Raw genomic sequence first — 11,025 nt, forward strand, 5'->3', positions numbered from 1 at the left:
GTGCCTGTTTCTAATGTCCAGATTTTACCAAAACCCCTTTCAATATCCTTTTAAATTTGTGATTTTGCAACTAATAGCACTTTCTTGAGTTTTAAATCTGTAAAAGTACCACAAATTTATGCTCACATCGTACTGTTTAGACTTCATATAAATCAAGCTGCAAAGCCGGAATTTGTATATCTCTGGTATAGGCCGTCGGTACTTAATTGTTAAGAAATATTACCTTGAATTTGCTGAGCAAGCGATTTCATAAAATTCTTGGTTGGTTAGGTGCATTTCGGCATTTATTACCCTTAGATAATAAAACTTTAAGAAGAATAAATGGCACACAGGTAGCCGAATTTTACCTAATCTCGTTCGGGCTCCACTTTTCCCTTGGAAAAATCCTAAACGTTAGGTAATACTTTCAAACTGACCATTATGTTTAGGACTTACCCGGGCAAAAACTTACCCGTTTAGCAAACCTAATTCTTTGGGGACGAAAATACATCATTCGCCCGTTCGTACATCGGGGTAGCAAAAGCGATTCTAAAGCCTTCCTCGCACCAAACAAGCAGACAGTCGCATCAGAAAGCTAACACCAGCCAAACGGTACAGGTCGCAGCCGCAACCTAACCAATTGTTGAAAAGCTATCTTCAAATTAGCGAACTTTCCCAAGCGTGCACCGGCAGAGTTTCACCGAAACGAGCGCCACATAATTGGAATAATTGGACCCTGCCATCGGAGGATGATGAGTGAAAGCAAATGTGCTGTGTGCGTGTGATTAGTTTGGCAATTTAAAAGCTTAATATTCGATTGTAAAGTGCAAGTGCGGTGCGGCGGCAGTGGGTGCGACAAGCGGAAGCGATGGCATCGATAGGGGTGGCTTCGAACAGCTACCACCGGCCGGCCGACGAGCTGCTGGCGGACGACGCGAACGCAAGCTACTTCATCGACACGAACTCGTTCAGCGCGCAGGATTTCGACCTGTTCGTCCACTCGCTGGAGGAAACGTACCACGCGCAGTTACGGGCGCAGCAGCCCGATCACACGGTCGAGCCGGCGGCCAGCTGCTCGGAGGATGAGCGGGATCGGTACAGCCTGTGCGAGTCGTTGGCACGGTACGCGCAGCCGGACCAGATCAGCAGCTACGGCGGAACGCCCACGTCCAGCTCCTGCTATTACCCGAGCAGCTCGGAAGAGTCGCTGCTGTCGGCGGACGCACCGCACAACAGGCGCATCGGGCGCGACGACCCGGCGCCGCTCGTGACGCGCAAAAGTTTCCTCAACATCTTCCAGTACTTCGACCAAGACGTCACGCTCGCGGAAGAGGATCGGGAGCTGCCGGCGGTGGAACATGATTGCCCAGCGTTGGACGGTGAAGCAGATGAAGCGAAGCGGCGGGAGCGCAGCAAGAAGAAAGCGGTGCTGCGAGAGTGGGACACGAATGTGGAGCAGCAGCCGGGTCGGCGGCCGCCGAAGCAACCGGTGGGCCGGCTGAACGCGCAGCTGCTGCAGATGTTCGAAGGTGAAAATGAACACCAGCGCAGCATCCATTTGTCGGCACCGTGCAACAACAAAAACAACAACCTCAGCCAATCGGTAAGGTCAGCGGATGCGAAGAAAGTGCCAATTACGATGCAGCACAACCCCATCGGGCCGGCGGAAAAGTCGGTCAACGGCGGGGGAAAGCGGCACGGCACGAAACCGGCCGACCCGGACAGTGCCGGCGGACCGCGCTGCGGCCACCAGTCGCAGCCCGCTGCTGATGGGCGACGGGTGATGAACCGGCAGCCGACAACGGTCCCGACGACGGTCAAGATAGTGAACGCGGCGCCGAAGGTGCAGCACGCGACGGTGAAGCAGAGCGATCGGCACAATCTGAACGAACGGCCGGCCCCCGGTGCGGCGGTGTCGTCCGACCGCGACAAATGCTACGTGCGCAACATCAACGAGCTGTTCCTGCAGTACCGCAGCCGGGAGCGGTCGGAGCATGGCGGCGCGCTGCCCAACTTTAGCGAGCACGTCCGGGAAGCGATCGAGCAGATAGAGAAGATCGAGGAGCGGCACGTCCGGTCGGTGCTCGGGCAGCATGCGTTCGATGAGCCGGCGCCCACCGTCAAGGAGGAAGCGAGCAGCACGACGCCGCCAGAACGACCGCAAGTGGACGGCGCGGCACATCCACGCGCAGCAGTGAATAATATCGAGCCCCCCGTCCCCGCCGGCGGCATGGTGGCAGGGCCGGCCCAGGCGTCCGCCCTCGATCTGCACTACCGGCTGCGGCACGAAACGTACCGGCTGCAGATGCACAACCTGATCGAGACGGAGCAGTTCGTGCGGATGGGTGCGGCCGACCGGGACCGGCTCTACCTGCTGGACACGATCTTTAACCGGTCGCACCTGAGCCTGATCCACACGGTGCTGGCCCTCATCCAGGCCAACATTGGCCGGGGCGACCAGGTGCTGCTCGAGACGCGCATGGTCGGGCCGGCCGCTGGCTCGCCCGACGGTGCCGATGCGTTCTGTGCCGCGATCGGGACGGGCCGGTATCGGATCGACGCGCTGGCGACGAGTGCGGCGGGCGAAAACTGCGTCGAGCTGGAGGTGATTGCGGTGGACGAGGCGACCGGCCGGATGCTGAAGATAACGGTCGAGTTCGTGATCGACGTGGCGGACGGGCAGTCGAATGGGCGGCCGCGCCCGGCGCCCGGTACAGCCGACGAGTTCCGGTTCGTCGTGCGGATGGTGTTTGAGGTAAAGGGGCGGGCGAGGGACCGGTCGTTCTACACGGTGGACTGTGGCATGTACTGGGACCGGGACCGGGTGCTGCCGTTTCTGCGCAAGTGTGCCAGCACCGTGCGGCGGACGGTGGCGAAGGCGCTGGGTCCACCCGCCCGCAGGCTCAAGTGTGCCGTGCGGCGGCGAAAGTGAGTTGTAGTGTAGATGATGTGCGTCTTAAAAAAAATAGCAACACAACTTGGTGGCTTTTCAATTCCAAAGACAGATTGTACAGTAACTCCTTAAGATCTTACCAATAAATGCAAAAAAAAGATTTCAAACCAAGCAACGGTGCGCGTGTTTCTGTTTTAATTTAACGTTCAATCATCTTCGCAACCGTTGCTTGGCTTTGAAGTCTTTGCGCTGGTGAGCTCGTTTCGGATCAATCCTGTTGGATTTGTGACGCCCATTTTGCCCAGTTTAAGCTGTCAATCAAGGGCGAAGAGTGTGTGATGTGGGTTCTGCTTTAAACATGACGACCAAATCCACTTGATTGGCTGATCATAGACACCAGCAGGCCCCCAAAACATCTCATCTTTCACCCACTTGAGCGTCCAATTGAGGTTCATGGAGCGATTTTTCACGCTCTATTAGTCGGTGCTTGAAACATGGTGCCCCAAGCGGGGGAGGAATTTGTGTAAGACGGGCCGACACTGCGCGCGAAGCGACTGAAGCGATGCAAGCAGGAAAGAATCACTTTCGAGCTCCATTGAATGTGTCATTCAAACCGTTCAAATGTTAAGCTTTTGCGACTCGACCACGCAAGCTCAAAATACATTTCTAATCTTTCTTTTTTTTTTGTTTGTCTTCTCTCCCTTCCCCAACAGCCGCCGGAAAATGAGCTACAGAAGTCACACGAAACGGGCACCAACCTGAGCGAGCATCAGCTGCGCGTGCAGGCCTCCCTGCAGCGGCTGAACATCCCCGACTGGTACAAGCAATACTCGGGCAAGGATGGTCCGGGCAACGCGACGCCGGCCGGACCGATCACGGCCGCCGGTACCGCCGGCGCAAGCACCGGCACCGGCGGCGGCGGCATACTGCGCAAGCGCAACAGCGACGTCGGACGGTGGACCGGGCTGAGCTCGAAGACCACTTCGCTCAGCTCGCTCGGATCGCACCGGTCGGACCGTAGTCCAGTGATGCTGAGCCCCTCCGCACACAGCCACCACGGTCAGACCGGCTTCTCCCGATGGTCCACGTCCCACCTGAACTCGAACCAGACGTCCCCGAGCGTGTCGACGCGCGGCTCGTTCACCCGGGGCGGCCTGAACGCGAGCGTCATCTCCGGCTACTCGACCGCGTCCGCCGCGACCGGTGCGAACCACGGCAACGGCAGCAGCACGATCCGGAACTCCTTCCGCCAGCCGTACCTGGGTTGGCGCAGCCAGGAGAAGCTGTCGCAACCGCGCACGCCCGCGGAACGGTACGCGCTGCCGGTGCGCACCAAGTGGCAAGCCCAGCATTAACGTTTGCTTTTTTGTTTTTGCTTTTAGATTGGCATCTTCACTGCTGCAACAGCAGCAAGGCTCGAGCAAACAGAAGGACCACCAGCAGCAGCAGCAACAGTCGAATGAGCCGAAGGGCAAGCAGCAGCAGCAGCAGCAGAAGGACGAGTCCGTCGTCACGCCGGAAATTCAATCCTCCATCATAGAAGTCACGTCAGCGATTGTACATTATGTAAATGACCAAACAAATCGACACTCACGCAGTAGATCGACTAGTCCAAGCCAAAGGTAGGGGGAACAAGGATAGGGGGAGTCAAAGCCCTTCCAAATGCAAACCCAGCTGCACTACTAACTTCCTGCCGTTTGCCTGCGTTTTTAGATGTTGGCTAGAAAGTTCGTTTGTTGGTACCCGGCCCCTCGATTCCCCCCAGACGCCACTGATCGAGAACAGTTCCGTTCTTGGATCCGGCCACCAGCAGCAGCAGCAGCAGCAGCACCAGCATCAACAGCAGCAGCAGCAACCGCATACGGCCGGTGACCATTATCGGTTTAATGCTGGCCGGATGAATGGCGTCGGTGAGTCGACCCTGATCTAGACACACAGCCACACAATCCCCCACACGTTGTGCTTGTTTTCGTTTGTTTTATTATTGCTCCCTCTTCCCTAAAACCGTATGCGCCACGCCGCGAGCGAGTTGCGTTTACGTTGCGTTTTGACACGGTTTTCGCTGTTGGTTCGATTTTCTTTTTACGGCACAATTATTTCTTTTCGTTTGTGCATCATTGTGTAATTGTCACCATACTTCATTACCGAGCATTATCATCGTCGGCCAACACACTGTACTTTTACTACCAGTAGTTGTTTGCCAATTATAATTATAATTATTATTATTGTGACGTTCCGTTCCCTAGCGCCCTATTCTCTGAGGGAGAAGTGTGTAGCAAAAAAAAAAGAAGGTGCATCTTGTAGAGACAAGGGCTCTCTCTCTCTCTCTTCTACTCTCTGTAGCCGGAGAGAAACGTAAATGTTGCGTTTTCTTATTTGATTTGTTTGGTACTTGTAGTTTACTCTTTTCCAACCGGAGCTGTAGGACCATATTTGGTTCTATGTTCTGTTTATTTTTGTAATTTGCTCCCCCTTTTCTGTACGATAAGAAAAAAAAACCCGCAAATTGATGCTTTAGTTTTTTAAAGTCCTCTGCAACCTGAGGCTCCAACGGATACACACGAGCGCGTATAATTTCGATCGATTTATTAGTGTTCGAGTTCCAATTCAGTTCGAATTTTTTTGTGTACAGTTTTCTCCCCTTCTTTTGTAAGCAATTTTAACATTTACTCGCGTTTCCAAATTGCAACGATCCAGTTGTCGGGACACAGTATGGCAGAGAGAAGGAATTCTGAAGGGAACAGCAGCACAGTACAATACGTAGCACGGTATTAGGTCGTAGCTTTGCAGCGTTGCTATTGCAATGACTGTTTAGAAGAAGCAGAAAAAAGAGAAAATTGAAAAGCTTCCGAACAGTGCAGTAGCAGTGCAAGGACAGTGGAAAGTACGGGAAATGCATTTTGTCCGTTTGGCTGACAAAAGAAACAAACGAAATCGAATGTAGAGCGAAGGAAACTAAAAGCTTGCGAATTTTAGTAATTAGTGGTTAGGACATTGCAACAACACGACACCCTTACTCGATCCGATAAACGAGCAGCACGAGCTAACGAACGCTAGAGCTTGCGAAAGCAATAGTCGATGTTTCGATGGTTCACAAAATTCTAGTGTGCGGGTTCTGCTGTGCTATATGCAGGAGCGAAACAGATAGATGGAGCGAAAGAGCGATCGGAAAACAGAACAAGAGTAGAACAATCAATCATGACAATCGTTTTAATAGTTAGTCAAAATCAAACGTGTGGTGCAAACGCGTTCAACTCCAAAAAATTTCAAAAAAAAGAAAAGTGTGATACAAAACGAAAACAAAAACCTGTACGTGCGTATGATCGCTCGTAAGACGAAAAACCGTCGCAGACGATCGTCGGCAAACCCCCAAAACGCAAGGGAAGCAGGGCACGCGAAGCGCCACCGATCACCTCCTCTTATATAAAACGTGCGTTAAATTAAGGAGTGTTTTGATTTGCGGCGTTTTAGGCAACACCGAACCGAGTTTTGGATAATACGAGGGAACACAAAACTGGAGCGAGCGACAGAAGGAGGTGGAGTACAGAGACAGAGTGCAGAGTGGATGTTGGATAGAAAGGAATACATTTGGTTTCGATACTCGCGATAGTGCTTTGGCAATGGTTTGAAGATTGTTTATTTGGAAGAAAGTGATAGGATTGCAAAAAAACAGCTGATCGTACTGTGCAATAAGCGAGAAGCAAATGAAAAGTAGCTTGATTTGATTTTGGTTAGACTTTTATTTTACCCCGCGACTCGGTTTAGTTTACACAAAGCAACGGTCTTATTAATATAAAATGGAGCTTTCAATCTTTTGCAAAAAAAAACACACACACGTTCATCATTTATCTGTATTTGTGAAACCATGTCACCTGCGTAAATAGCGATCCCGATCAATCCCACCCGGCAAGCAGTAATATTGAAACCGGCACATGCCTTACGAAACGATTCGATTGATGGAATGTTGGTAGTAGAAAGGAATAGATTTTACGATAGTACCCAACCTTTGGCGAATCTTGCGAGCACGATTAAACACGGCACACTGTGTAACTGTAGAGGATGGATACTTTCTTGTTAGCGTTAGCGCACTAGATGATACAACGACGACAGTAAAAGCAACGATATATGCTCCTTTACATATAAACCAACAGAAGAAGCGTAGGGAGAAAGGGAGAAAAGGGAGCAGCTGCGGTTGGCTGCGGCCTCTCTATCTATCTCTCTCTCTCTCGCGCTCGCGCTTGCGGAGCCCTCTGTCTAAGCTTTTTGTTAGTGTATAAGTTTTAATTGTATAACTCGTATCCATAATCTAATTATTACTATTACTATTATTATATTATTATTTAACTTTTGCCTAATTTGTATAAGTATTATTATCGTTTACAAATAATAAAAAAAAATACCAACACTTTTCTGCTGCAATATATCCCCACGATACATATAGAGAATGTTTTGTTTTCTGTTTTGGTTTTCGTCTATATTTGTTCACTCTTTTTGTCATCATTGTTTCACTTTTTTCTTCTTATGTCTGAGTTTGTAAATAGTTTTAGCACTTTCTGTTATTTATTTTGTTAATCGGTGCTTCCTTATCGATTGTTCCAGTTCCAGAAAGATGGTTACACTTTCTCATAACTTTTTATATTCTTGTTTTACCTGGATTGTTACTTAATACCTTTTCTTTGATAGTTTTTGTGTATGTTTGCAAAATTGTTTTTGCTGCTGTTATTCGATCGGTTCGGGATATTGCCTCAAACCTTTTTTAATGTTTCGTCGGCAATTATGTTTCCACATTGCGCCTCGATCATGCCATTTATCTTAGTTTCATTTTTTTTTAAATGAATTTTATGACTATTTTGCTATCATTGCAAAAATTGATGCGCTTCATCCAAAATGTTGAGTTTAAGTTTTTCAACCAACTTTTATTCCCAAGACAGCCGGCCATTACCGGCAATCCTTTAAGGTAGTCCGTACTGTGTATTGGGTGACATACATTCATACGCAGGAAGTCCTTTTGCATTTGGAGATTTCAACGATAGCGAGGCGAAGAAAAACGAATGTGTAAATTGTTCAGCTTGTGAGAAAAATGTTTTTCCAACGTGTCTTTTTTTCTTTTCTCTCTCTCTCTCTCTTTCTTCTCTTTTTTCTCTCTCTCTCTCTTTTTCGCTCCACGTGCGTGTATGTGTGTGTGTGTGTATCGCTGGTTTCTGGGTTGGTGATGATGATCATGATGGTGTTTTTTTTCCTCGTTTTCTTTCTGGGGATGGGATTATGGTGGTGATGCATTGTTGCCACCTGCACGTGTTAATGGATTGTCATGCTAAACCACCCCCGTCCGGTACTAACACACGCAACTACTAACACAAAACGCCGGGTGTGCAGGGGGAGCCGGAGCGGCGGTGCCAACGTTCTCGCTACCGGCCGAGCATCAGTCGCCCGGATCGGCCACCCTCGAGGATGTGCTCGCCTCGTTGCTCGGCTTGCCAGCCGATTCACACAGGTCCTCAGGTATGAACCTGTAAGTTCTACTCCAATACAAAGCAAACAAAAACGAGTCCGGAACCAATAGCCGGTGATGATCCGTTGTGACGCACCAAACACACGCACACAGTCACTGTGAAACACACAAGTTATCTCTCTTTCTCTCTCTGTCTCTCTCGAACACGTCACTAAGTGCGCTTAGTGTTGTGCTAGAAGAAGCCGCCAGTGTGTACTTTTAGATGTGTGTCCTAGATGTTGCGCTCGATCAGTGTTTTCTTGTTATTTTCGTACTATTTCTTACTCTTCCTGTTGGCTTCTGTTGGCTGCTCCGTTACTCTGCTGAGCTTAGATTGGGATCAGGCTTCCTAATAGCCTTTTTACCGCACTCTGTAGCTTCTCAGTGTCGCTCTCAGCTCAGTCTCCCTGTCTCTTGTTATTCTTTCAATGGTTACGTTACGTTACATTACGCTAGAGTGTTGTGTTTTGTTATGCGTTACTTTCCTGTCGCTAGAGCAAACGTGTTCTTGTGGTTGTTGTTCTTTCTTTGGGGGTTTTTAGGCTATTCTACCGTTTGTTTTTCTTCTGTGTTTCTTTGTGTTTGTGTTGAATGTTGAATAACAGGCATCTGCCACTAATCTACCACGAAGCGCTAATTCAATCAGAAGTACGTTTGAGTTCGATTTGTGCCGTTTGATTATTGTGGTTTGATTATTTCTTTTCTTACCTCGAATTTTGTAACATATAACGTCCTGCTTGCCTTGCTTGTGTGCATAATGTAAAGGAATGAACCGTACTCTAACCTGCATGAAGGATCTTTCGGACTGAGCTGCCCCTTTTAAACTAAAAAAGAAAACATCTAATTAAACTAATTTCGAGTCCAATATACGTTCAGTATAACGTTAGGTTACCGTTTTCTCCGAAAACACTCGATACTTTAGTCGACAAGATAGACAGATGAATGTTATAGCGTCTAGAGATGATTCGTTTCGTACTCTAACCTAATTTTTCGTTCTTTTTTTCTTCTTTTTCTTCATTCACACATGTGTTTGTTGCGTTGTTGTGTTCTCGTATGCCTCCTTTCTTTCCTTTTCGTTTTCATCCCCACTCCCAAAACTGGACGACTCCGACCCTGCAGCAGTTGGCAGAAGAAAAGATGACCGTAGCACACGCGGCTACCGAGATGGCGGCATGCACTAGGCGGAATCGATGGCCATTGCCACTGCCGTTCAGTGTCGTGCCGTCCTGTTCCACGAAACCACCAAACGTGCCAGCCAGCGCCTGTCTGTGAATCTCAGAGTCTCTTCTGAACCATCAACAGTACGTATCGTGTGAACGCCCGCCAACCGCGTCAAGGCCGTACCAGCAGCATCAAATCTGTAATAACACACATCCATACACACGCTCAAATGCCTTTTTTTTTTTTGCTATGTCCAAAACCGTTGTGTGAGATCTCATTGTGACCGTACGGCTGTCGAACCGAAGCTGAAGTGAACGATCCTCCTGTCTATATACTGTGTCGAACTGAATCCTTTCGATCAATGCCCCCGGCCCAACTTAGTGCGTTTGTTTGCGTTTTGTTTGGTTCTTTGGTTTTGTGTTCCGATGTGTTGCTGCCTTTTTATTGTAAGTGTTTTCGCTCGGTCTTTTTCGTTGCCCATTACATTTACACACACTACAAGCAAGCTCTTACGTCAAAAAAATCGGCTGACACAATCACTCGGCTTGAGCTGGTTTTTACTGGGAAATTTTTGTTGCTTAAGGTTTATTTTTATTTATTTTGTTTGTTTGTTGAAATTGATTCGAAAAACGTCTTTCAAACTGTGGACCCATTTTAAAACTATTTTCTTGTATTGTGTTGTTCTTATTTTGGTTTTTACTGTAGCTGTTTGATTGTTGTGTAGTGTAGCGTGTTTGTTGCTTGCTCGAAATTGTTGTATTTTTCTATTAAGTTACGTGTAGAATCGAATGCTTAGCTTAGTTTCAGGTAAAGTTTTTGTTTAGCACAATATTTAAATAAGATTTCCTTTTGAGTGCTCCCACTGATGTAAGATGATATGTGTGCATGAAGTGCAAGATATTGTAAGCAAAAGGAAATTAAAGCAACAATAATAATTGCTAATTTGCTTGTTTGTGGTGAAAAGATTGCGCATTTAATAGACTATCTCGCATAATGCAACGAAAAAGAGTTTTAAAATAACGAACATTTTTTTCATTTTTATCGCTCACTGCAAAATGCAAAAATATTGCATACTGCCAGGCGGAAAGTAGTTTTTTCCCCCTGTACTTTGGGCAGTTGTTAAGCTTTTTCTGAACGCGGTAACGCAATTCATCATTTTCATGTTTTGCTGAGGTTTTTGTAATATATATTTGAGCTTAATAATGCCCAAGCGATTTGAAAAAGAGTATCAACAATATTCAGTGAAGTGATAAAAGTGTTTTATACGATTACACAAAACGATTGCGCCTAAAAGTATGCAATGTGCATGTATGAATAAATCTCTCAATCTGTGTCAATTGCTTCTCTTTCTCTATTTGTCTTTTATTTTCTTTAATAAATAATTGCAAGCTTATAACATGTGCTTTATAATTTAAGAATAATTTTGCATTGAACAGACTGCCACTGGTGTACATTCAATCGAAGTTTTGAGACTTTTGCTTCAAAATCAATGTATTGCCAC

At 47.6% G+C, this 11,025-nt stretch overlaps 1 protein-coding gene across 15 annotated transcripts in view; it reads left to right on the plus strand.

Annotated features, from left to right (window-relative positions):
- The window catches only part of LOC120958427 (filaggrin), a 102,758-nt gene that overhangs the window by 85,406 nt on the left and 6,327 nt on the right, over positions 1–11,025 (plus strand). For 7 of the 15 annotated variants that reach the window (XM_040381226.2, XM_040381227.2, XM_040381228.2 and 4 more), the window contains 4 exons: positions 3,586–4,184; positions 4,255–4,494; positions 4,586–4,782; positions 8,249–8,374. In XM_040381226.2, the coding sequence (XP_040237160.2) occupies positions 3,586–4,184; positions 4,255–4,494; positions 4,586–4,782; positions 8,249–8,374 (1,162 nt within the window). Of the gene's footprint in view, positions 1–10; positions 2,735–3,585; positions 4,185–4,254; positions 4,495–4,585; positions 4,783–8,248; positions 8,385–9,482; positions 9,663–11,025 lie in introns of those variants that run through there. The other 8 variants (XM_040381229.2, XM_040381230.2, XM_040381231.2 and 5 more) reach the window with 5 other exon arrangements.

Source organism: Anopheles coluzzii, chromosome 3 (assembly GCF_943734685.1).
Source record: "Anopheles coluzzii chromosome 3, AcolN3, whole genome shotgun sequence".
NCBI classification, from domain to species: domain Eukaryota; kingdom Metazoa; phylum Arthropoda; class Insecta; order Diptera; family Culicidae; genus Anopheles; species Anopheles coluzzii.